Here is a 27,610-nt window from a genome sequence, read left to right on the forward strand (position 1 = left end):
TGTGGATTTCATCCCCTTGTTTAAAGGGGGGCACTATCTTACTCAGGTGTCTAGTGTCTAAACTCCTGTCTTTTTCTCTAGGTAAAATGCTGCCACCAGTGGGATCTAGCCCACTTAACTTTTGCTCTCTAGCAAGGGCAAGTCTCTCTTTGGCCAGGGCAAGATTCCCCTAGAGACAAGAAAGACTGTCACCCATGCACTGGTCACAAGTCGACTGGACTACGGCAACACACTATACGCAGGAATCACAGCAAAATTACAGAAAAAACTCCAACGCATCCAAAACGCATCAGCGAGACTCATTTTAGACATCCCCCGCCAAGATCACATCACCGGACACCTAAAAGACCTCCACTGGCTTCCCGTCAACAAAATAATTACTTTCCGCCTTCTCACCCACGCACACAAGGCCCTCTATAATCTAGGACCTGAATGCCTCAACAATCGCCTGTCCTTCTACAAACTCACCCGCCAACTAAGATCGTCCAATCAAGCCCTCGCCGCGGTCCCGCGCATCCGAAAATCCACCATGGGTGGTAGATCCTTCTCCTTCCTTGCCGCCAAGACCTGGAACTCACTCCCCACTCACCTCCGCCTTACTCAAAACCACACCTCCTTCAGAAAAGATCTTAAAACCTGGATATTCGATATATAATGAACCCCTTTCCCAAGCGCCTTGAGACCCTCTGGGTGAGCAGTGCGCTATACAAATCCACAAACTTGAACTTGAAGTTCTTCCCTTTCAATCCTCAGATTGACTTCCCTCATCTTAGCTTCATGCTCTCTTCTCTGAGGGGATGTCATCCCTCTGTGAGAAGAGGTCTGAGAGCCATTGGTTCGAATGGATCTGTTAGAGCCTCTGGATAGAGACCTAACTCGTCCACTCCCAATGTTAAGCCTGCCTGAGAGTGGGCCTGGGGGTCCCCCAAGTCCATTTTCATGCCTGCTTAAGTTGGACCTGGTGAGTCTACTGACTTCTACCTGTCCCTTGTCTGCCTCATCCCCTGACAACTCCTGTTCCTCGTCCTCCTGATCACTTCCTGTTCCATTGAGGTTGAGGTCAGGGTCCCCAAGGGTTCCCTCTAAGGGGGGCATGTTGCCATCTGGATGAGTAGGGTCTGTGTTAGCAGTCCTCCTGGCATCATAAGTCTCTAAGAGACCAATCAGAAAGGGAATGGTAGGGTTAGAACACTGTTTTAGCTTCCTGGATGTACAGATTTGTCTCATCTCCTGGAAGCTAAGAGCAGCATATCGTGAAGTGACCTGTGGAGGGTCTACTGACACAAGGTGGGCTTCTGAGTTCCCTCCTTTGTCCGACATGCTTCTAGTGTGGTGTAAGGGAAGCACCTACCTACACTATTTGTTTGACTACTGATCCCATGCTAAGAGTTGTAGTCAGGGTGTGCTAGGCCCTGTTGAACTACAACAGCTGGTTCAGTAGAACTCAGAGTATTCTAAGCTAAGTTATATGTACCTTAATACTTATGTGATCTTTCACAATGATATTCTTAGGATACGTGTGGTAAAACAACAGCAAGCTCAAATCCCAACCGCTGCCACCAATGTGAGAAGTTGGCCTGATATGCAGTGCTCTCTATTCTAGTGATCACTATGTATCAGTCCAAACAACCCTTATTGATGATTGGTTGTAAGTCAACCGATAGACCAGCTATCCTAGTAGCATGGACAAGAGCAGTCTTTAGGCTAAACTCTAGAGGGCGTGTTAAGCCAGCTGTTATACCATCACATATACCCCTTGAACACCAAGTGAAAGGACACCACACAAGTTGTTATGAAAACTCTTATGAAAATACTCAAAGTCGCACAAGTTAAGCAAATGCCCGAGGGGCACGGAAAACCATATACTACAAAAGTGGAATGCGAAATTACTAGCAGGTAAGTACTACTCTAATAGGCTTTAGGATCGCTAGGACTGGACTACTGAACCTTCAGATTACTAGCAGGAGGCCTAGGGAGATCGGGTGCAGAGTGTGCACTCTCACGCGGGATGAGGGACAAAGTCTATGGATGCTAGATTTCGTAAAGTTAGTGTTATCGGACGAATCCGACTAGGTAGAGCTGAAACGAAAAAGGATATGGACCCTTGGGTAGTAAGGCTATGCTGGAGCACCGAAATGCTGAGGTTACCTAGCCCAGGGGCTGCGGCTGCATAGGTCTGGAAAGACGTCGGGAATCCTCGTTGCAGTCTATGGAGCCTGAAAGAAGAAGTTGCTGGCAGGCGACCAGTGAAGAGATTTGGAGGGATCCAAGCCTGGATCGAAGATGGAGGACACCTGTAAGCAGAGGGGACCAAGTTCTGAATCACTAGCTAGTGATTAGATGGACACCAGGATGGCACCGGATGGAGTCACCTCGACCAGGTGAGTGGGCGACGCTGGGCTCTGCAGTCTCACGGACCAGGAGGCGTTGTCGGCGACCAGGATGGAGGTGCGAGCTGTCCCACGATGGTATCTGCTGTCGACGTCGCTGGACCCAGGATTGGGGCAACAAGTCTTGGCAAATGCAAGCCCACGCGGTGGACTTAAAATGGCGTCTAGAGTGGACCAGGAGGGTCCGGGGTGCTCCTCTGTTGGAGGGGATCGAGGGCCAGTCTGGAGCAACCAGACCAGCGGTGTTGTTGTCGTGGTGCGTCGTCAAGAGGGCCACAAGCCAGCAGGCAAGTAGCCGGACAACGCGGTGAGCAGCAAGGAGCAGAAGGGCCCCACGCAGATCTGGAGGATGCTGGGGGACTGAACTTCAGTGCTGGAGCTGCTCATGGTTAGGGCTTCTCGAACCCCAAAGCACCCACTTGAGGATCCCTCGGCGGTTGTGCTGGATAAGCGTCGTGCAGTTCTGAAGATGGCCGGTCCATCGAGGTCTCGTCGCACCTACGGATCTCAGCTGAGCTGACGATGTGGGTAGAGGTCAGAGGTGCCAGGGAAGCCGGGTCTCGTCGTGCTGGTCGGTCGGATTCCTGAGGAAGGACGTGCAGCAAACCGCAGTGTTCTTAGATGGTGCCTGCGGGTGCAGGGTGACTACTCCTTAGTCACAAGGGAGAAATCTTAGGAAGAAGTCTTGAGTTCCTTTCGTAGAAAGTAGTTTCAGGATTCAAAGATGATCTAATTTGGAAGGGGGCCCGCTCCTATCTTTATACTAGGAAAAGGGGCTGGCACGCGACTAGGTCCTGCCCATGGGTGGGACCAGGAAGGGGGGTGGTTACACCCCTCTCCCATGCCGGACTTTCCCCAGCTCAGGGGCTGGTGTGCCCCTGGAACTGGTTCTAGCCGGCAGATGCATAGTGAGCACCGGGGTGCCACTTGCAGTCACCTTCCTCTAAAGCCCTACCTACCCAGGATACACAAAACCCTGTCTGGGATGGTGCTAGCACCACCCCTGACAGGAAACCCTTTGTCCAAGCCTCCCTCGCTGGAAGGACTCCCAGCAGCAGGAGGTCAGACTTGTGTCTGTGGTGGCAGCATCCATTTTGTGATGCTGAGGCTCGAGTTAACTTTAACCGGGGTTCACAGTTACATACATGTCGTGTCCCTCTAGAAGGGTGGAATGCTAACCCCGTCGCCAGAATTGGCGAGGGGTTAGTATTCCAATTCGTATGACACCTTACTCGACATGTTTTGATAAAGCGATACCAGAGTTGGCATATAACCGCGAGGATTATAATGCACTTAAGAGTATATGGTATGCGTTATCATGGAACAGCTATTAGGACTTGGCAGCAAGCTGCAAACGGGCTCAGCTCATGCCAGAGCACCCTCTCACACGATTCCAAGCACTCTGCCTTCAGGATTGTCAAGGCCTGCCATAGCAGTGACTGATAAGAATCTATGTGTCCATTTTAGGGTTAGATATAGGTATACTATATCTACAGCAAGGGGTGATTACACCACCTTGCCCCAGCTGTCGTGCAGCCAGTTGTGTCAGATTTAGATGGCCAGCCAGGGGTGGCATAATACACGCTGCAGCCCCTGGTAGGCCTTGGGTACACCTATGCCCTGAGTTACAGGGTCTGATAAGGTGGCCCAGTACCAATTGGTAAATGCACCTAAGGTACACGAGTCAATTTAGTGAGAGAACAGCAAGGCTGTGGGTCTGATTAGCAGGCCCACAGCCAGAGAAGTCGTAAACCAGTGAAGCAAAAAGCAAAAATCTGGGGTGATCATAGGATTGCAGACCCTACTCTCCTACACCAGGCACCTGCCTTAATCACTCACAACTTAGGCTTCATAACAGATAAAGGCGGAGCATTTTCATATTTTTTGGCAGCAGCCAGAGCAGGTCATGCAAACGGATTATTTCTCCTGCTCACCAAATGGTAAAACATGAAGTTTGGCCTGGACCTGAGATTGGTAATGTAAAGTAGGAGTGGAAAAACAAAATCGCAATCTATCAGAGCAGAATTATGCCTAAAGGCTCAAGTACAATTTTACATGCATTACAATTCTGAGCTACTAAACGTTCTAGATGGAGTCACATGCTCAACACCAATTTACCTCACTGGCTGAATTGTGGCCTGATTCAAATGAGGTGGACGTGCTACTAAATAAACACTGTTGCATGGCCTATGAGCATATCAAGTCTATTTACTGTATGTTAAAATACTTTGCATTTCCATCATTATTGGAAAGAATAATTCAGGCAAGTCAAACTTAGATATGCTCAGTACTGTAGAACCAGGGCTACACAATGACGAATTACTCACAGCAAATGAGCACTCTGTTTAATTCCCAGAGAGAGGGAATAAAACTAAATCAGAAAACAGAATTGTTAAACAGCTTTTCCTAAAAAGCCCCAAGCCAAGTTTCCTTAGGATAATAGACATGAAAGCAGAAGGGTACTGTTGGTGAAATCAAACAGAACTTCAAATGTTAACTTACAACTTATGAACAAAACACTTTTATTCTCTTTACTGACAAATATCTTCATACATTCCATTTATGTCAAAACCAACATGGCCCATGTTCAATTTTTTATGACAGTTAAAGCATGAATGAGCAAGGGTCAGACCACACAAATTTGAAATCAACAAGAATGTAGGCTGAAAAATTAATATCTCATTAAGTGCCAAAAAAAGATCGAATTCCAAGAGGAATCTCACAAACAGATATCTAAATCTACACAATTAGACATATTTCTCCAAAGAGAAAGTATCCCTTCTCTGCATAGCGTATAAAACAAGACAGAATGGAGAATGGCTAAGTGGGAATGGTATGGACGAAACTAACCACTCAGATTCTAAACTTAGGCCTCTAAGTTTCTAACATGATTGGCATCGGCTCTTGATCTGCCTAATGGCTTGACATTCAATATACAGGATTGAAGAGTAGGGACACCAAAATAACAAATAAAACAAAAAAATGCTTGAAAAGGGTGGGGTTGTGCTTCGTGCACTCATTCTGAGAGGATAGGCTCCTCACTGCACAAAGGAAGGGAACAAACAAGCCCTAAACCAAGTGCTAGCAATGCATCGCTCACCTGTGTTTCATTGATAGTACTACATTAAAGGCAAACAGGAAAAGCTCTGCACTTGTGTCCATGCACATCCATACACATTGTCATTGTTCTCATACCCAACTATCAGCAGTACACTCAGTTCATCCTCTACCCCATCTTTTCCTGTTGATCCTAAATACTTAAACCAGTTTCATTACCAGAGGTGATACTTACGGTACCAACGAAGCCCGGCTAAACTGGTCCAGTCCTTAGCATCAATGAGAAGGTCTGCCGGCATTGTGGGAAAAAATGAATTCTAAAAATATGATGTAAAGCAAAAAGGTTTATTCAGTATTTTGGGTGCACTTGGTCTAAAATTCGAATCACATATAAATTATACAATATTCAGAAACATTGGTATAGAACATATTTAAACAATTTCTGGATGACATGCAGATGAGAATTTGATTAACTAAACTAGGTTTACCCTGTTCTTTACCTGCATGTTGGCTGGAGTAAATGCCAGGTTCTTCAGTGGTTCCAGGATTCGATTTTGTCCATTCAGCAAGACAGCAGCGGTGTGAACCAGCATTTCAATTACAGTGCTCTTGGTGCTGGAGTGACTCGGAGAAACTTTTAGTGCTGGTTGATTATTGGCCACCAGCAAAAATGCAAATTGCTTCAGTGAACCGGACTCAAAAACTGCAGACTTTTGGATAAGCTGGTTCACAGCTTCAAGTTGCTAATGAAGGACAAAAGAATGAATGAATGATGCATGGAGTTTACATAAGCAGATAAATGCATTTAAAGATCAGGAATTAATTTAATTTTGAAACAAACTCACAGAAATTTGCTATAAACATTCAGCAATTTCAATACCATTACTTCAAATCAGCACCTACAAATGTACAATACAATTCATCTACCAACTAGTGGATCTAAACAAGGGTCAAGGTGAGCATTCGGAAAGGAGAGAGTTGGAACCAGTGACATGGGATCAGGAACGGGAATGCAGTCCTCCTGAAATCTTAGTCTATGTGCACCAAGAAATAAGGAATATATAACTTTCTATTCCATTTTATCAGAATTTTTAGAGAAATTTTCCACTAGCAGCCATGTCAATAAGGGACAAATAATAATTTGGTAGAATGTGATCTGCTTAAATTGGCTAATTAAGAACCCAGGCATACTTCCCACTCATGTTATTCAACTGTGTTGTATACTCAAGAGATAGGAATAAAAAGCTAGTTTTCCACCACAAGCAAAGTTTGCACCTAGTTATCAGTCACACTTTCATGTGTTGTACATACAGCCTAGTGCTTGGACTCAAAATTACATGTATTAGAAATTAAAATTGTGACCCATTATCATGGCATATTTCAATTGTTTTACACCTATAGTTTGGTCTTAGCTCCAACAATACCCCACATCTAGGCACCATGATGGTTACTCAACCTTTTGCGGTGGACTTCAAAACTAATCCTACTGATATGAAACTTTTTTTATTGAATTCTTATAATATGCAATCAAGACCAAGGGAGGTATATGTGTGCTTAACAAATATTCAATAAATATGATCAAGCTATACATCTAGATAAGGAAAGAGTAGATAAAAGTCAACATCGTGATCCTAGAGGCTGCAAAGATAAGCCAATAGGTGATAGAACATAATGACTGAGAAAAAAAATATGGATCAGAGTTTCTGAGTTTGTTGCAATATGAGAACCAATTTGGAAAGTTTATCCTGGGGTCAGGAACTGTTTGAAAATTGTGTGCTTAATGTGGTTTCTAACAGTAAGGAAAGAAGTGACTGCTCTAAGGTTTAAGTGTAGACAGCATAAATGCTACCACAGCAGTGTAAAAGAATATAACATCCCATTCTACTCAAAATTTAAATTTGGGATCTTCTAAGAATAAAAAGTCCTTGCTTTTTAGACCTCTTCAGCCACCTAAGGTAGTCAGCTCTTCTAAGTAAGGTGTGCTGTTATTGTGAATTGCCTTAACTTAGATTTGTAATTATATTAGGGCTTTTAGTGGGAGCCAATAGAGGCGAAGGGAAATAAGTGTGATTTGGTCAAACATTCTTGCTTTATGCACCTTGCATTCAGAGTGGAAAACATCTTTGATTGGGCTAGGTGTGAAAGAGTAAAGAGCAATTATGTGCAGTATTTACTTTTGCTTATGCAGATGCAAATCTGAAGTTTTAGTTACCTTATTAACATGTGGGAAAATGTGAGGGTGGGATCAATGGTGATTCCATATGATCTGACTGATGGCGGAGAAGCTACAAACCATATTGACTCTGCTTTATAAAATATTAAGTTGCTAATTTGCATTTATCTAGCAACTAGGTTGAGAGTTATATGCAGATGAGAAGTAATTGTTTTTGTGAAAAATCCGATTTTTTTTATTCAATATTAACTCACTTTAAAACATCAAAAATTAAGGTTTACTCTGAGATTGCAACACATTTAGTGCATCTGGTTTTTTTGCTGTGCTATCTTCTAAACAAACATTGACACTGCTCCAGTGGCACAAGTTACTACTTGTGTAACGATATATCTGTAAGAGACATTAGTTAGTGATAGATTCTTTACCTTAGAATATCCCCAAGCGTCAGACTGGATCCGGAAATTTTTGCGTAGCAGTACCCTTGCGCATGGGTAGGCGTCGTCTGCGGCTCCGGGTCCGTCATCGGCATCGTGATGATGTCGTCGGAGTACTTAGACGCCGCCTCCGCGTGCTGACGTCAGTTCTTAGACACAGCTTTTCCGCGCCAGAAACGCAGAGCCATGCTAAAAACCAACACTGGAGCCAATGAAACTAGGGCCCTGGAAGGAGATGACCTTAACCCTAGATATCGGTTCGCAGAACGGGGAGAATGGGTGGGTCGGTAAGAATCTATCACTAACTAATGTCTCTTACAGATATATCGTTACGTAGTAACTTGTGCATTTGAAAGAGACACGTTAGTGATAGATTCCTTACCTTAGAATAGATACCCAAGCTCACTCACTCTCCTGGTAGAGGTGATGGCAACCAGGAAGGCAGTCTTCAAGGTAAGAAGGTGGATAGGACAGTTGTGAAGTGGCTCAAAGGGAGTGCACATAAGAAAAGTAAGAAACAGGTTCAAGTCCCACTGAGGCATCACGAAGGGAACAGGTGGAAACGTGTGTGTGATGCCCTTCAGAAATCGATTTACAATAGGGGACTTGAACAAAGATGGTTGATCAGGCAACCGTAGGAAGGCTGAAAGGGCAGAAAGGTAGCCTTGATAGTGCCCAGAGCAGAGCCCTGTTGGGCAAGAGAAAGAAGGAAGAGAAGAACCTCAGAAAGAGGGGCAGAGAGAGGATCCACAGCCTTTGCTGTGCACCATGCCACAATCTGTTCCACCTGAAGGGGTATAACGACTTTGTGGAGAGATGCCTGGCTGCCAGAATGATGATACAGACTTCAGGAGGCAAGTCAAATGGCCTCAACTGTCGCCGCTCAATCTCCAAGCATGGAGGTGGAGACTGGACAGGTTCGGGTGTAGGACCGTCCCCTGCTGCTGCGACAGGTCATCCTGAAGAGGCAGACGAACCGGGGGATCGACTGACATACTGAGTAGCTCGGGAAACCAGTACCTTCGTGCCCAGTCCGGAGCCACAAGGATGACCTGTGCCCGGTCGCGCTTGATCTTCTTCAGCACTCTGGGCAGAAGTGGTATAGGCGGAAAGGCGCACAACAGGCTGCAACTCCACTTGCGACGAAAAGCGTCTCCGAGCGAGTGCCGCCTTGGAAATTCCAACGTGCAGAACTGATGACATTGCGCGTTCTCTTCGGTGGCGAATAGATCTAACCAAGGCTCTCCCCACTGCAGAAAGAGACCTTGCGCAACGTCAGAGTTCAGACGCCATTCGTGATCCATCATGCACCTGCGGCTGAGTTCGTCCGCCCTGGCGTTCAGAGAACCTGCCAGGTGTTGAACCACCAGGGTGACTCCCTGATGTTCCAGCCACTGCCAGAGGCGCAGAGACTCCTGGCAGAGGGTTCACGACCCCACCCGTCCTGTTTGTTGCAGTACCACATGGCGGTGGTGTTGTCCGTGAACACTTGCACTACACTCCTCCAGACAGAGGGGAGGAATGCCTTCAGTGCTAGACGAATCGTCCGCAGCTCCAAAAGGTTGATATGGAGCCGGGTCTCCGTCGGATACCAGAGTCCTCTGATCTCCGCCTCTCCCATGTGGCCTCCCCAGCCCTGGAGGGACGCGTCCGTCACAACCACGTGCTCCGGTTGGGGAAGGGAGAGGGATCTGCCGCTGTCCCAATCGCGGTCCGTGAGCCACCACTGCAGCTGCCTCGCAGTGCCCTCTGAGTTCAGGACATGGTCGGACAGGTTGCCCTGATGCTGGGCCCACTGAAACTTCAGGTCCCACTGCAGAGCCCGCATCCGCCACCGGGCGTAATGCACCAGAAGGATGCAGGAGGACATCAGCCACAGAAGCCGCAGCGTCAACCTGACCAAGACCCGGGATAAAGGCTGAAAGAGTGGAATTAGAGCCTGTATATCTCGAACCCGCTGCTCGGGTGGGTAAACCCGAAACTGCGCCGAGTCGAGAACCGCTCCGATGAAAAGGAGCTGCTGAGAGGGACGCAGGTGTGACTTCGGCACATTGACGGAGAACCCCAGCAGGTGCAAGAGGTCGGCCGTAGTATGGAGGTGGCTGATGACTGTCTGGGGCGAGCCCGCCTTCAACAACCAGTCGTCGAGGTAGGGGGAAGACTGAAACCCCTAATCTGCGCAGATGAGCTGCGACCACCGCCATCACTTTCGTGAACACCCGTGGGGCACTGGTAAGGCCGAAGGGGAGCACGGTAAACTGAAAGTGCTCGTGGCCTACCGTGAACCGCAGGTAACGCCAGTGGGTCGGCAGGACGGGGATGTGAAAATAAGCGTCCTGCAAGTCCAACACTACCATCCAGTCTCCAGGGACTAGGGCAGCTAAGAGCTGAGCCAACGTCAGCATCTTGAACTTCTCCTTCCGGATGAAGCCGTTGACGTTCCGTAGGTCCAAGATAGGGCGCAGGCCCCCTTTGCCCTTCTTGGGTACCAGAAAGTAGTGGGATTAACAACCACACCCTACTTCTGGCCCAGGAACACGCTTGATGGCCCCCTTGGCCAAGAGGGCCGTAACTTCCTCCCGCAGAAGTGTCAAGTGATCCCACGACACGCGGTGGCACTGCGGTGGCATGGCTGGAGGGGACGTCTCGAAGAGGAGGGAGTAGCCCCTTCGGACGATTTGCAGCACCCACCTGTCCGATGTGACAGTGCACCAGTGGTGGAGGTGATGGCGAACCCTGCCCCCCACCTGCGTCACATGGGCCTGAAAGCACGGACTAGGAAGGTTTCGAGGTGGATGCTGCAGGGGTAGGTGTGGACTGGCCTCGCCGTGGACCTCGATCACCGCCACAGCGGTTTACAGGTCCGCCACCGCGTTGGATATTAGACTGCGGTGCGTGGCTGGTGGCACGTGTGGGGGCGCCCCTTCCTTGGCCACGAAAGGAGCGAAAGGCACCCATCTGCTGGCGCGGGCAGAGAGGCCCAAGGACTTGGCCGTAGCCCTGGAGTCCTTAAAGCGCTCAAGCCCATGGTCTGCCTTGTCACCAAAGAGGCGACGGCCATCAAACGGCATGTTCATAAGTGTGTTTTGGACATCGGCCGAGAAATTGGCGGACCTCAACCAGGGGTGACGACGAATCGCCACCGTCGTTGATATCGCTCTGCCCAGAGAGTCGGTAGTGTCCAGCCCTCACCGGATGGAATACCGTGCTGCATCCCGGCCCTCCACCAGGGCTTGGCCAAGTCTAGCCTGTACCTCCAACGGGCAGTGTGGCAGCACGTCCGCGACCGTGTCCCACAGAGAGTGGGTGTAACGGCCCAAGAGGCATGCGGTATTAACGGACCGCAATCCCAAACTTAGGGAGGAGAATATCTTCTTCCCGTAATTCTCGCACCTCTTAGATTCCTGGTCGGGGAGAGCCGACGGGAATGCGGTCTGGGCATTGGAGGCCTGGATAACCAGGCTCTCAGGGATAGGATGGGTAGACCGAAAGCAAGCTCTCCTGTCCAGTCCACAGAAGACTGACACTCCTGTGCCAGAGGGTCCTCAGACCCCTCCCAATCCTCCTCATCACCCACAGCCTGGTACTCGGCTCAAAAGATGGGGCCGGGTCATTGAAATAAAAATCTCCCAGCGGCGTCGAGAGCCGCACCGACCGGCGCCGGACCCAAAACGAAGACAGGACCAGGGACGACATCGTCCAGGGACGGCGCCGGGGGTGACACCCGAGGGGTCGGCGAGGTCGTTAAGTCGACCGGCGACCTGGATCGGGAACCGGACCCAGTGGGGCCCTGAGGCGTCGGGACTGAAGTCGCCGACGAGGCCGAAGCCCCGGACGGCGCCGGTGCCGAAGCACCCGGCCCGCGTGGGGACCCAGTCTGCACCGCTTGGCCCGAAGGCCCCGCGGAACCCGACGGAGGAGCGAGCGACCTCATGGCCATGAGGAAGTCAGCAATCTCCCCCGGCGTCGCGTCCTGCCTAGGGACCGGCGGGTGTGGGGCAGGTCGCAACACCTGCGGAGCCGCGTGGGCGGTGTCGCCCGAACCCCCGGCCGCGTCCGTGAGCGTCGGGGGGAGTCAGAAGAGCGATGGTGCCTCTTCGACTTCTTACCTGAGGACTTTGAGCCCGGAGACCGATGACGACTCCCGGAACTGTGGGGGCTCCGGCCCCGCGACTGGTACCTCGACCTCCTTTCGGACCGGGACCTCGAGCGGTGCGGGGCAGACTGCCAAAGCTCAAGTCGCTTACGGGACCGCTCCCGTCTAGCCTTAGACGTCAGGGCCCGGCAGTCGGAGCAGGACTTGTCGGCGTGGTTCAGGCCCAAACAGTGCAGGCACCGGCGATGGGGGTCGGTAACAGACATCAGTCGGCGCAGGGCTTGAACCCGGGCATCCCTAACGGCACCGTAGGAGTCGATAGACTCCGAAAAATTACTTAAAAAGGATCTCAAAAGGTTAGTCAAAAAGTGACTTGGGTACAACTTTTTCCAGATCTGCGCTAGCTGGCGCGGAAAAAAGAAGAACTGACGTCAGCACGCGGAGGCGGGGTCTAAGTACTCTGACAACGTAATCACGGCGCCCACGACGGACGCAGAGCCGCAGACGACGCCTACCGACGCGCAAGGGTACTGCTACGCAAAAATTTCCGGATCCAGTCTGACGCCTGGGGATATTCTAAGGTAAGGAATCTATCACTGATCGTGTCTCTTTCAGATGCAATAATCCCCTCTCTAGTGAATTATTCTATGGGGCTACTTCCATTATTGAGCCTTCGTTACCTGTAGTTCAGGACTTGCTCCTATTACCAAATAACGGAAAGCAGGGCACATAGTGGCAAGAAGATGAAATGCATCTCAGAGCTGTTCTTCAAAGCAGTATGCAGCCTGTGCAATACATGCATAGATATTGCCATGTCCTCTTGTCTGCGAAGGAGTGAGCTGATAAAAATGGAATGGATCACATTTTATCCATCTGACAATTCGCATGCTGCTCTGCCTGTATAAATGGCACTGCCAGTGATGAAGAGATGACCAGGAGGGAGGTAGAGGAAGAATTACCTCAACCAATCAAACACTTATGGGGGTGTGAAAGTACAGAGAACAAATCTGGATTTTAAATCTTACACTGAGTCAGTTTGGTCAGTACTGTCACCAAAGGTAACACAATGTTAGTCTGTAGCATATAAATCCTTGATTCAATCGCAGTAGAACTGTGATTCCTTAGATGAGAAGGCGAGCAAAACATATTAATACAAATCTTGCTAAAGTAAAACCTAGTAAAGACTAAAGAATGCAAGTCGTATGACTCTTCAGTGCCACTTTGTCCAAATGGAAGATACTACATGATTCAAATCACTAGAGGTCATGGAATAAAAGGTTTGTGCATTAACCTGGTCAAAACCAGATCTATATTCCAGGACACCACCCGATACCTGATTGGAGGAAACAAATGCATTACGTTCCTCATCATCCTCTTGTGGTGCAGGTGAAAGAGGAGGCCCTGGAGAATGTGCTGGCGAGGGTATGGTGTTTGAGGGTTGTGGAGGTGGAGGTGGAGCAAAAGGCCTCATAGGTGAGGTTCATGAGTCTTTCTTCTTGGAGGGTATCTAGGGTGTTTCTGAGGTATCCAACTTTCTAATCTTAGGTGGTATGGAGGTGACTTGGCCAGTAATGGGGTCAATATGGAGTGTTTTTTGCTTAGGATCCGGTGAATCTGGATGAAAAAGTTCTTTGGATCCGTTGTCTTTTTTTCGGCTTCGAGGACTTCAGTTCAGAGTGGTGTTTTGGCCTGTCTTCCTTAGCTTTAGGAGGGGTTTTTGTCTCCTTTTGCTTAGGTAGAGTTTTCGACTAGGAAGATTTGCCAATGGGAGGGGGCCAACCAGAAGTTCTGTTGCTACTGCCTCCTCCAGATATGCACAGCATCTTGGCACCACCTTGCCTGTTGCAGTACCACATGGCAATGATATCAGTGAGAACTCCCACCTTCCTCCCCATGATAGATCGGTACAAAAAGGGGTGGTGATGGACGGAGCATCTGAGCCAATCAAACACTCACCCAGTCAACAGATCTGGGTTTAATCCATCACTGTTCTTTAGCCCACTCTGCCACCCCAGTTCAGACATGGCCATATGCAAATCAGTCTGACCCAGTGCCTCATGGGAACAGTCCAGCCCGAACTGCCAAGCCATGCCTTCCCTGGACCGGAAACAAGCTTCCTAGGACCGGTGTCTGGCATTACAGCCGTCTTCAGCCAGGCTTGCTTGAATCCAGTATGCAAAGTGAGCAAGGGATTCACGTCTGAGCATACCATGCCAACTTATGGCGAACAAAGCGGTGCAAAAGGGGGTGGTGATGGACGGAGCATGTGAACCAATCAAACACTCCAACCCAGTCAACATATCTGGGTTTAATCCATCACCGTTCTTTAGCCCACTCTGCCACCCCAGTTCAGACATGGCCATATGCAAATCAGTCTGACCCTGTGCCTCATGGGAACAGTCCAGCCCGAACTGCCAAGCCTTCCCTGGACCGGAAACAAGCATCCTGTCCAGGGGATGCTGGCACCTCCCCAGAGAGGCTTTAGAGTATTGGGTCAGGGTGGGTTGCATTCAGTGAATGCTTTTCAGACACTGCCTGGGGCACATAAGGTGTTCCATGCATTTCCCAGTTCAAACCAGTTGCTGGGGCACTCAGCCACAGCTCTGGCACGAAACTGGACAAAGGGGAAGGGGTGTAACCCATAGGTGGGACCCTAGAGTTAGTCCAACCCCTAAACTTACTATAAGAATAGGAACCCAGTCCCTAGGATCTACCCTGGACGAAACTCTGCAACATATCTTGGACCTTCGACATTCCATATTGACTGGAAGACGGAAGAAATCTCCCTTGTGGTCAAAGAGTGACCACCCTGTTCCAATAGGCACCAAAAGCATCTTTGCCGTTCTGCATTTTCAAGGCTCCTGCCGGATCTTGAAGAATCTGCGACACAGGACACGGACTTCCAGACATCTCTGAAGCTGACCCGTGAGCCCAGCAAAGCTGAGACCCGTAGCTGACCCGAGAGAAGTGGGACCAGAACTCCTGGACATCCTGCATTTTAGCAACTGCACCTACTTCCTGAGGTATCCCGAAGTTCTGCATTGGGGTATTTGAAGCCCCTGCCCCAAGCACCTTTTGCACCGAAATATAGAGGCCAGCAATCCACGAGTGACCCGTGAGTCCCCTCTCTTCACCGCAGCTCTAGGCTCCTTCGCAGTTCCTAGTCTATTGGCTAGTGAGCCCCCTTGAAAGCCAATCCTTTGATTATTGAGCTTTCCTGGTTGCTCCTGACGTGCTCTGACTCCCCTCCATAGGAAGAGTCCCGCAGACCTTGCTGGTCTGAACCAAAGCCGATCTTGTCATCTTGCGTGGGTTGTGTTGCCAAGGCTTGTTGGGTCCAATCCGGATTCTGATGCTGTAGCACTCGACATCCTTCGTGGGACAGCTCGGATCCAGCTTCTGGTCATTGTCGACGCCTCCTGGTCCTCGTGGCTGAAAAGAGAAGCTTCACCTCTTTCACCTGAAAACACCCGACATTGGTTGGCATCTTCCTATCGCCATTCTGGTCACTGGCTAGTGACCCAGACTCTATCCCCTCTGCTTTCAGGTTCTTCATATCTCCGATCCACCCTTGGATCCACCCGGACACTTTTCCTCTAATCGCCTGCAGCATTTCTTCGCAGCTCTCCATTGGAAAGAACGACAAAACCTGACACCAAAAGACACCTATGCACCCAGCTTCCCTGGGTGAGGTAACACGAGTACTCCGGTGCTCCCGTGTGTCTTGACTCTCTTAGTGTCCTAGTCTAAAAGGGTTCCATCGTAGTTCACCTCTAAATGCCCTTAATCTTTAAAATTTTAACTTTTCTCCATAGAAAGTCAATGGTGATCCACAGCTGTGTTTGGACACTGCACGCGTCCCCCGTGGGCCTCCTGCGTCCCTACCTTGGGTGGTTCCTGGTAGCCCCAGCAGTTCTACAGGCCCTAGGCCTGCTTTCTAACCCTCATGTGGTTCTTATACCACTTTTTTAGTATATGGTTTGTGAGGCCCCTAGAGCATAACGTATACTGTGCTACTTATCGTATGCTAATTAAGTTCCTTGTATTGTACTTTTACCTCTGACCTCATAAAGAGTCCAGAGGGGTTGTGTTTAGATTAAATACATATATATTTGACATATACCTCGTGTAGTGTGCTTTCATTTGATCATTCAAGAGATTATATTTGGTAAAACAACTTGCTTAACTCGCCTCTAAGTCTTAGCCTGAAGGTTGCTCTCCACAGCTACCACTAAGATAGTTTTCTATAAAGGTTGACTTTAAACCTACCATCAATAAGGGTCGTTCGACTGGTGCAAGGTGCCCACTAGAATAGTGGGCATCATATGCCAGGCCAATTTCTCACACCGACCACCCTGCCAATACAGTCCATGGTATCTAAGCTTGCACAAATGACCTAGTTGCCTGCCTCTGTCATGAAGCGGACACCTAGTGAAGAGTCATTGGCTGTCTCCTTGGACCAGAAACCCAGGTCTTCAAGGTTCTCGTCTGCCAGAGATATGGGCAACCCCCTTCAGTAACAATGTTACTGCCGGCACCATGTAGTGTCCAAGCAGAAAGTGCCTTCTGGAAAAGGCCCTGAGATGGAGAAAAAGGCCCAAGGGTAAAAAACGTTCAAGGTGGCTTTGAGGTCCAGAGGCTGGACAACGGACGAGGGATCAAAGAAGCAGGAGGTCAGACGGCTGAAGGTATCCAGAACAACCCCAAAGGTGAACACAGGAGGTCCAGCGTGGCTGGATGGAACAAAAGGAAGTAAAATCAACAGTCAATCTCAGATGAATCTGAGAGATGGATTGGAGCACTGGCACATGTCCACAGGAAACCTAGTAGCATTGCGACAGAGGAGTGGACATATCTCCTTCCTTTTATCAACCAAAACCAGGAAATTACCTCAAAGAAATTTGGCCCACTATGTTGCTATGAGAAGTTCCCACAGACCTAAATGATTGGCTGACCATCTTCAATTGGAAATGCTATGCTAATGCTATCCAAGAGATCCTCACCTGAGGACTCGGGGAAGGGGAACTGCGAGACTATCGAGGAGAGGACAACGTCTCCAATGATTCCCTCATGGAGTAGAGTAATGGCGGAGGAGACTATACTGGTAAGCTGGCTGCCTTAAGGTAAGTTGACACATAGATTGTGGCAGCCCACTGGTGCCTTTCCCACTCTAGAAAGGCAGTGCATCTGTTTTCTCTTACACAGCCTAAAGCGCTGGCACTAGGTGGGATGCAGGCAGAAATGCCACATCATTCAGCCTATCATGGATCATCAGAGCCAAAGAAGCCCTAAGGCCCTCCAAGGTCCCCGGCAAGATCTTTCTGCCCATGCCCCAAATAAGAACCCAACCGACACACAGCATTTATGGATCCCAGTACCAGGCTGTCAGAAGGAAAAAAACATTTGCTAAAGACATCATTTCACTTGGATTCTCTATCAGTGGGACGAGATGGTGATGAATTAGAATTCACCATACTGGGCGAGGCCATTCAACGAGATGCTCAGGAGTAGGGTAATAGGTGAAAAGTTCTGGGGCACCTGCCTATATCGCCTGGCCACCTGCTGGCTAGCAGACAGCAAAAACATGGTTTCGACCATGCAGTCAACAGAGTATCTGTGAGGGTATCATTTAATGGCTGAAAGGGCTCAGATACGGCTGGACTAGGCTGTAGAATTCTGGTAAAAACATTAGTTTCAATCTCAATTGCGGGCAAATGTAACTACATTTCTTTAGCTCCCACTCAAGCCAGCACTGAAAATTAGGCACTTTCTTCTGTTGGTGGTGTATGGGTCAAGTCCAGCTTTTTCCAAGGAGAGATAGCAAGCCCACTAGAGTTTTGTAAATCAATGTATAAGGCATCATGTAGAATAATGAGGGAGTGAGCAAGGCACACACCTATCGAACAAGTTACTTACCTTCGATAACGATATATCTGTAAGTGATAGATTCCTTACCTTAGAATTACCCCCAGGCGTCAGACTGGATGGGGGAAGTTTCCGTCAGCAGTACTCCTGCACGTCAGAAGGTGGCGTTATGCGGCTCCGCGTCCGTCATTGACGTCATGGTTGCCGAATTGACGTTGGGCAGCTACTTAGACGCCACCCTCACGCGCTGACGTTAGTTCTTTTTTTTCCGCGCCAGCAAGCGCAGAACCGGAGAGAGCCGTACCCCCAGTTACTTTTTGACTGAGCCTTTTTTTCTCTTTTTCGAGCTGATCGACTCCTGGTGCCGTAGGGATGCCCGGTTTCAAGTCCTGCGGGGACTGTCATTGTATAATGTCAGTGATGGACCCACACCGCGTGTGTCTCTACTGCCTGGGGCATGACCATCAGTTGTGCAGCAACTGCCGGGCCATGACGCCAAAGACTTCGCAGGAGCGGTTCCAAAAGTAGCTTAAAGTACGGCAGTCGGCTCCACGCCATTCAAGGTCCCGGTCCCATGGGAGGTCAAGGGACCGTTCGCGGAGCCAACACCATCATTCGTCGGGATCAAAGTTTTTGTACTCGGGGTTAGGTAAGGCGATGCATCACAAGAAGTCGAAGAAGCGCCATCACTTTCCGACTTCCCCTTGCCCGTCGCGGCTGAGGGTGCGGGTGGTGGCACCCTCACGGCTCTAGTGGAGCCTACGCATTTGCCGTCGGCCTACCCGTCCTTCCAGGGTCGTCGGCCAGGGAAGGGCTGACGACCGGCCCAGCTGCAGGAATTTTTTGTCAGGCATGACCCGTCTCTTTGTGCCGTCGGGCTAGCCGGCGCGCCTTCGGAACCCGCGGGCCCGACTGATGGGCCCTCGCTCTGAATTGTTGGCGGCTCCGGACCCGACGTTGCAGGGCCCCCAAGGATCCAGGCCTGGATTCTGGTTGACCTCCCGACACCTCCACCGAAGTCAACCCCACCGGCAGCACCTCCGACTTGCACCGGACGACATCGTCCCCGGTTTCAGCCCTGATGTAGACGCAGCGTCGCTCAACGCCGATTCCGATGGGGCCTTTCTAACCCTATGTGCAGTCTCTTTATTTTTGGCCTGTTCATCAGCCTTCGGCGGAAGGGGAGGACTGGGAGGGGTCTGAAGACCCTCTCACAGCACAGTGTGAGTTTGTCCAGACCTGGCCAGAGGAATTGGGGGATGCCAGTGGTCTTGATACCTCTCCTGACCTTGGCATGCTATCTCCTTCTACCGTGTGCCACAGTAGTTAAGAGCCTAGTAACAGGTACAAAGGGGACAAATGGTGCCATGGAGGGACCAGCTGTCGGTAAGCGGACTGGAGCCCCCTGTGGTTTCGTGGAACCTGAAGGCACGTCCATGGAAACCAGCATACACTGGAAGTTGCCAGCAAGGTCACAATGAAGGCTTAAATATACTGTGGTGTTGACTAAAGGCCAGGGAACTCAGGGTGTGTGTAGATGCACTCCTTTGCCAGTGACCTTGGAAGAGTGCAAGTTACATTTTGATGCATGGGTGCTATCTTTTTTGAGTTAGAGAGGTGCCAAGTCCCGTAAGAAAGTGCTCTCTTTTTGCATGCATGGTTGCCCCCACTTTTTGGCAAACTGTTGATGTACTTTGAGTGTGCCCTGGGTGCCTGCCAACCAGGTACCCAGGGCCTATGTTCTTTCCCTGAACTGCATTGAAACCAAACCTATTTGGCACTCTTTGGCCACATGTCAGTCCCTTGTAAGTGGTACCATACGTACCAAGGGCACTGTGGCCAAGAAAGGCCTCCAAGGGCTGCAGCACTTATTGTGCCACCCTCAGAGGTCCTGTACCTTTTCACACACTGCCATTGCAGGCTGCGTGTTTTGGTGCAGAACAAAGTGAAGAGTCGACATGGCACACATCCCGGTGTGCCATGCCTACCACCCACTGCCCTGGTAGAGGTCAGTCACCCCTCTAGTTGGGTGCACTATACCAGTGGTGGGGTTACAGGTGCATGAGCCCTGTACCCGTACAGTGTCTAAACCAATTCTTAGACATTGAAAAGTGCAGTAATGCCATTAAGAGTATGTGGTGCAGGGTGTCTGTCATTACAAACTCCACAGCACCATAATGGCTCAACAGAAAACTGAGAAGTTTTGTAAACGTCTCAGTACATTAAACCCACACTGATGCCAGTGTGGACTTTATTGAAAAATGCAATCTGAGGGCATCTTAGAGATGCTCCCTGAAAACGACCGAACTCTAATGTCCTGGCTGAGTGGCTGCTCGCCAGCTGCCAGTACCAGACATGTTTCTGGATCCCTGGGTCGAGAGCCTGATGCTCTCTGGGGTCTGGAACAATGCACATCCTGGGACGAGATGTCAAGGCTCCTCCCCAGGATGGGCAGGCACCATGAAGGGGAAACTTTAAAGGCTTGCCGCCTTCGTGAGCTACCCCAGCCATTGGCCACCTCCAGCAACTGGCCCCCACCGGTTCTGACCTCCACTTTGGGTGGTAGAATTGGTGAGAAAATAAAGTGAGGAAGGGAAGTGTACCCACGTTTGCTATCCCCACCCTCAGGTGTGGGGGGCGAGGTGAAGCACAACTCTCGGTCCCCTCCATCTTCAAGATGGGAGGCCCAAGCCAACCAGAGAGGCATATGCCCCCCTCCCACTGAAGGGTGGCATCGTAGGGGGTGTACCCACCCCCAAGAAGGGACCTATTGGTCCCAACCTTTACCTTACTGTAACACCCCTAAATCTAGTATTTAGGGGCAACCCTGAACTTTGCCTCCTCAGACAAGAACTGACAAGAAGAAGAAAAGAAGAAGGACCGAAGAAGTCATGCTGAAACTAAGAAGCGGAGGACGCCCACTGACTTGGCCGCAGCCCTACAGGCCTGTCCGTACCTCAAACCTGCTCTAGCGAAATCCTGGTATGTCCTGCAGCCAGAAGCCTCAAGAACCCGAAGGACCTGCCCTGCCTTCCAAACCCAAGACTTTGTCTCCCCTGAGAACCTGATTTGCTCACCCACAGACTCTGGCCAAATCCTTGAGTCACCACCACTCTGCACCAGACGCCCACGGGCCGAGATTGAGTGCCCCTACACCACGAGGAGGTCTCCCTGGGATCCTGACCTGACATCTGGTGATCTGTGACCTGCCTCGACACTCTAAATAATGCCTGCAGTCTCTTTCTAGAGGATCCACACAACCGCGTCTGGATCTGGTAAGAAAGTCAACGCCTTAAAACACCCCTGCAGCCGACGTCTCACGGCCTTGGGTGACATAATCGACAGTGTCCCAGCATCCCCAGGCATCCCAACTTACCTCTCCAACCAGTGGTCACCTCCAGAATATCACTCAAAGCCAAAACAGCACCCTGCAACCTGCTGCCCAAGCGCTGCTGCGGGTGTACTTTAGGTGTTAACTCGGATTCTTCTTTGCCCTGATCCTAACACCAGGAGCTTTGCTCCCTCCACCTTGTGGCCTGCTCATGAGCAGCCACCAACCAGAAGCTCCCTATCCCCTATTGGATAACATAGGGCCTCAGCACTCTGCACCCGGCTGCCCTAGTGCCGCTGAGGGTGCTTTGAGAGTGCATCCTTGACCCTGGGGGAACCCTGATTCTAACCCCAGAATACCAACTCCCACAACCAAGTACTAACCTGTAAAGAGATAACCACATTTCTTCCCATAGGACTGCACTGACTGCTTTCTTGTGAAAATTGTTTGGTGTAGTTAGTTTTGTATGAGCACTTGAAAAACTGCTAATATCTAAAAACTGCTTTACTTACCTTTTCTGTAGGAAATGTCCCAGTGGGATATCTAGGCATATCACATTGGGTCGAAAAAGTAATCCATAAAATAATCTGTAAAGTAATCAAAAAATCGAACAGTAATTTCGACTGTACTCCTAGTATTTACAAACCTGTAACAAAGTCATTTTTATTCAGCTTGCTTTTATTCCTCAATCTGCCTTGAAAAGTTCCATTTACACTTACCCGTGCGCCAGGCTTGTTTGCTTCTAGAAAGTAAATATAACTAAGAAAAATGCTTCTTACCAGTATCCATCTGTTCTTGGCATATAGACCTGTAGAATCATATGCTTTAGCATAGATCGCCATCTAGAGTTGGGTCCGGATGTTTGCACTTTGTTTTTCTTTGAAGAAGTCTTTACAGTCACAAGGTGGGTGACTCCTCCTTTCGGTGATAGTGCGCATGGGCATCGACTCCATCTTCAGATGGTTTTGCTGTAAATGGTGATGATGGAGATGGCCATGTATAACGTATCTAAGTAAGATAACACTGCAGGACTTCCTGGCCATTCCCATATCCCAGTACAGTATGGTGGAGGCGAATGATGCACTTAGAGGTTCCTCAGCGCCAGGCCTTGACGGGTTCTACGCAGATTTTTACAAAGCATATAAAGATATATTGGCTCCGAGGTTGATAGAGGTGTATGCAGAGGCGCTCGAAGTCGGTATCCTTCCTCCAACCTTCAGGGAGGCTGTCATTATCCTTCTCCCCAAGACCGACAAGGACACTTCACTCTGTGGCTCCTACCGGCCATTGTCCCGGTTGAATCTTGATTATAAAATATTAGTTAAAGTAATAGCTATCCGGCTGTCTTTATTGATGGATTATATTATTTCGCAGGCACAGTCTGGCTTCGTCCCCCACAGGTCCACTTCCCTTAATTTGCGTACTTTGTTTACAGTACTACAAAGGATAGACCCCAATACACCAGCCGCTGCAGTGCTCCTTGATGCAGAGAAGGCGTTTGACTCACTTGAGTGGCCCTTTTTTCTTTCGGTGATGCGTCATATGGGAATGCCTGAGGGCTTCGTCTCCACCACTGCTCTGCTATACACGGAACTCACCACTAGACTGCACCTGAATGGCACAATCACCCCTCCTTTTTGCCAGTCTTGCGACACTCGGCAGGGCTGTCCCTTGTCCCCATTGCTTTTCATTTTAGCGATGGACCCCTTGGTGCGGCATTTTCAAGAGAAACATTTGCACCGTGGCTTCCAGTTTCGCACTGGCCCTCTTTTCATGTCACTATATGCCGATGATACTGTCTTATATGTTCGACAGCCCCACCTCAACCTCGAACCCCTTATTAGGGAAATTATTTGTTTTAGCAGGTTCTCCGGTCTTAGTATAAACTGGCACAAGTCGGTGATTTTTGCGTTAACAAATAGTACGACTGCATGGGACTGGGAATTTCCACTGGAATGGTGCCATGACGCGGTTAAATATCTCGGGGTTAATATTCATTTAGATGCAGCTACCATCATTAGATTAAACTATGGCCGTGCGATCAGCTCATAGGAATTACAGGTGGAGAGGTGGTTACGTCTGCCTTTGACAATGGCGGGTAGTGTGGCAATTGTCAAAATGGTAGTCCTCCCAAGATTTTGATATCTTTTTAACAACATTACCCAGTCATTGTTTTCACAGCTGCGCCAATTTCTTTTGAGTTTGGTATGGGGTGACAAGAGACCACGGTGAGCGGGCAGACTGACACTGGCGTGTGAGCTGGCGGATTTAGAGTCCCGGATATGTATCTATACTATTTGACTGCACAGTGTTGTTATTCCTATGCTTGGTACCACCCAGACGCCCGAATCCCTTATTTGAAGCCAGAGGCGGATCTGGTACTGCCTCAGAAATTGTCCACAGTGTTATCTAAAGGGATCCTGAGAGACCCGCGGAATATTCAGACAGTATCCACCACCAGCTGGGCATGGGTTAAGCTACGTAGGCTATTGGGGCTGGACCTAATATATTCTCCGGCATTGCCACTCCCAAATCACCCATTGCTCCCCATTACTGGTGAAGTGTTAGTGCAACGCACACTGGTCGAATTCCAAATTCATACGATTGGGGATCTTTTTCCCGACAACCATGTTTTCTCGGTATCTGAGGAGGCGCGGTTCCAAAATTGCTCCTTTATGGATATCTTTGTGATGCGACGTATGCTTTCCATGTTGCGGGCTACCTTCCCCACGTTTCCGGTTGCTCCTGAACCGGTCACTCTATTGTCATTACTAATCAAAAGTCCAACTGGTCCACATTTGGTTTCCAAACTGTATAAACAGTATATTATGGATAACCCCTTCTCTGACGTTAAGATTCGTATGGCATGGTAGCAGGATTTGGGCCGTCCTATTGCTGGTGACGAATGGGAGCAATTTTGCAGGGTTACCAGGGAGGTGTCCCTGAATAGTTGGCATAAGCTGCTACATTTTAAATTTCTCCGCAGGATGTATCACACCACGGCTTGGTCCTACAAGATAGACCCCTCTAGGCCTCACCATTTCCAGAAATGCTCTGTTCCACACGCAGGCTTTGCTCATCTCTCCTGGGAATGCCCAAAGTTGCAGCACTATTGTGTACAGATACACGCTACACTGGGAGACATGCTTTCTATGGCACTGGTATCTACTCCGGAAGTTGCGCTGTTGGGCTATATGGTTAACTTGCCCAAAAAGGTCAGAAGGTTCGCAGCGCTGGCATTTCTGCTGGTCAAGCGGGAGGTGGACTAGCTACGGGGTAGTAGAAAAGCCCCACTTTACAGGCATGGCTTTCCAGTTTGGCATTCTGTAATGTGAACTGCGAGGAATATGCAACCCTCATGGCCAGTTCCTCACGCCCTGTAGACATTTGCGGCCCATATAGAGCATACATTAACAAAAAACGCAGCAAAGCTGACACACGGGTTGCAAACGGCATTGGTCCCAAAGGGGTTGGCTAGGGGAGTTGTAACAAATTATATTTATTAGACATGATTTTTCTTCTGTGCTATGCATGTATGTCGCCATGGTTTGGAGCTTGGGCTGGGATGGGGTGGCAGGACTGTAAAGGGTTATGGAGACGTTCATGTAGGATGGTTGGCACTATGACTTGCCTTGCATACCTATTCAATTGCTTACTGTTCCCATGGGTTCTACCATGTAACGTTTCTTATGTTACAATTATGTACGAAGGCGCCTTATCATTGCACCGCTGTGTGCATTGCTTATTGACATGTATGTGTAAAACTGAAAATAAAGATTTAATAATAAAAAAATAAGTAAGATAACACTGCAACAGGTATAGGTACCCGGGGAGTCGGGTGGGCGCATATGATTCTACAACTCTATATGCCAAGAACAGATACTGGGTAAGTAGAATTTTCCGTTCGAGGCATATAAGCTGTCGATCATATGCTTTAGCATAGACCATACCGCAGTTATTTCCCTAGAGGTGGCTAACCTGTATCTGTTGCAGAGGTTTGAAAAAGTGTTCTTAAAACTGCCTGGCCCAATGTGTGAGGTGTAGACCATGCTGCAGCCTTACAGATGTCCTCTAAGGGTATGTTCCCCAAGAATGCCATAGAAGCCCCTAGTTTGCATATAGAGTGCGCCTTAGGGGGAATTGTTAATGTGCGCCTAGCTTTAATGTAGCATATTTGGATGCATTTAACTATCCACCATACAATACCTGCTTTTGATATGGGATTGCCTCTAAGTGGTGGGGAAAAGGCAACAAAGAGGTGTTTGGTTTTCCTAAACGATTTTGTTCTCTCAATGTACTATTATATGGCTCTTTTAACATCTAATGTGTGAAGAGCATGTTCTGCCACTGTATCTGGTTGAGGGAAAAACACAGGTAACCAAACAGACTTGTTTAGATGAAATGGAGAAACGACTTTAGGTAAAAATTTGGGGTTAGTCTTAAGAACCACTTTATTTTGGTGAATTTGTAAAAATGGTTCTTGTGTAGTTAACGCCTGGAGCTCACCTACTCTCCTAAGAGATGTGAGGGCTATAAGGAAGGCAACCTTCCAGGTGAGAAATTGTATTTCGCATTTCTGCAATGGCTCAAAGGGTGGACCCATGAGTCTTGTAAGGACTATATTAAGATTCCACACTGGAGACGGTGGAAGTCTAGGAGGAATGATTCTTTTGAGTCCTTCCATGAAGGCTTTGATACCAGGAACTCGAAACAAAGTCAAGTGTTGTCTGTTTTGAAGGTATGCAGCTATTGCAGCAAGGTGTAAGTGTATAGATGTATATGCTAAGTTAGAACGTTGTAGGTGTCACGTGTAGCAAATGATGTTTTGGATGGAAGCATTCAGTGGATTGATTTTGTTGTTTGTACAGTAAATTGTGCAGTAAATTACAAATATTTTACCCTTTGCCGCATAGCATGCTCTTGTGGTAGGGCGCCTAGCCTCTTTAAGGACGTTCATGCAGTTTGACTGAAGATTAAGGTAGCCAAACTCTATGACTGCAGGTGCCAAAATGCAAAGTTGAGTCGACTGGGGTCTGGATGCCTTATCTCTCCAGAGATCTGAGTGAGAAGCTTGGGGGGAAAGGTGTAGTTTTTGGTGAAAAATTACTGATAGTTCCAACAGAGATATGTACCATGGTTGTCAAGCCCATGTGGTAGCAAATAGGATCATTGTTAGGGAACGTTGTTTGAGCTTCCGAACCACTAATGGAATTAGCGAGAGAAGTGCAAAAGGCGAAAGAAGATTTCCCTGACCAATTCATCCAAAGCGAATTGCCTTTGGAAAATGGGCGAGAATAGCTGGACATGCAGCTTGGGCATTATGCGTTGCGGTGTGTGGCGAAGAGATCAATTTCTTGGTAGCCCCACATTTGGACAAATGGGAGGAGAACTTGAGGATGTAGTTCCCATTCCTGGATCTGTTGTCGTGACGAATGAGCAGATCTGTAATCTGGTTGTTTACTCCTGGGAGCTGTTTGGAAGGAGATATACGTTTTGAGGTATGGCCCATCTCCATATGCTTTGAGCTAGTTGTGAAAGCTGTAGAGTGTGCGTCCCCCCGTGTTTTTGCATGTGGTACATTGCTGTCATATTGTCCCTACAAACCAGTACTGCTTTGCCTACTAGATGCAATTGAAAAGCTTTCAATGCTAGAAAATTGCAAGTAGCTCCAGATGGTTTATGTGGAGTTGTTTTTGTTGTAGGGTCCAAATGCCCTGAATGGTATGCTCTTGGAGATGAGCTCCCCAACCAGTGAGCGATGCGTCTGCTGTTAGCACTATCTGTGGAACCCGGTCGACAAATGGTCGCCCTTTGGAAAGGTTTTGTGTATTCCACCACTGCAGAGAGAGGGGTGTGGCCGTCAACCAACACTAGATCTGTTAACTGACCTTGAGCCTGGTTCCACTGACGTGCTAAGAATTCCTGTAGGGGAAGCATTTGAAGTCTTGCGAAAGGAACGATTAGAATGTAAGAAGCCATCATGCTGATTAATTGCACAAACTCTCGAGCTGGTAGTGAGTGCTTGGCTGGAATTGAGATGTCAGATATTGTATGTTGATTATCCGGACTAGATTGGGGTATGCTAGAGCTTTGCAAGTGTCTATTGTGTCTCCTAGGTACACTTGCGTGTTGGACAGCTGGAGGTGAGACTTGGTGAGGTTTACAGTGAATCCCAAGTCGTTAAGCAGCAGAACTGTTTTGCGAGTGTGGTGTATAATAATAATAATATAATAATAAATAAGTTTCTAAAGCGCCTGGTTATAC

The 27,610-nt window shown here is 48.8% G+C and overlaps 1 protein-coding gene across 1 annotated transcript in view; it reads right to left on the bottom strand.

Moving 5' to 3' along the window:
* RNF213 (ring finger protein 213) overlaps nucleotides 1-27,610 on the bottom strand; it is a 2,876,335-nt gene that overhangs the window by 456,650 nt on the left and 2,392,075 nt on the right. Inside the window, exons 50-51 of the mRNA XM_086931045.1 lie at nucleotides 5,948-6,190; nucleotides 5,683-5,764 (exon numbers count right to left, since the gene is read on the bottom strand). Of these exons, the coding sequence (XP_086787171.1) occupies nucleotides 5,683-5,764; nucleotides 5,948-6,190 (325 nt within the window). The remainder of the gene's footprint in view (nucleotides 1-5,682; nucleotides 5,765-5,947; nucleotides 6,191-27,610) is intronic.

This window comes from Lissotriton vulgaris, chromosome 7 (genome assembly GCF_964263255.1).
Source record: "Lissotriton vulgaris chromosome 7, aLisVul1.2, whole genome shotgun sequence".
Lineage (NCBI taxonomy): Eukaryota > Metazoa > Chordata > Amphibia > Caudata > Salamandridae > Lissotriton > Lissotriton vulgaris.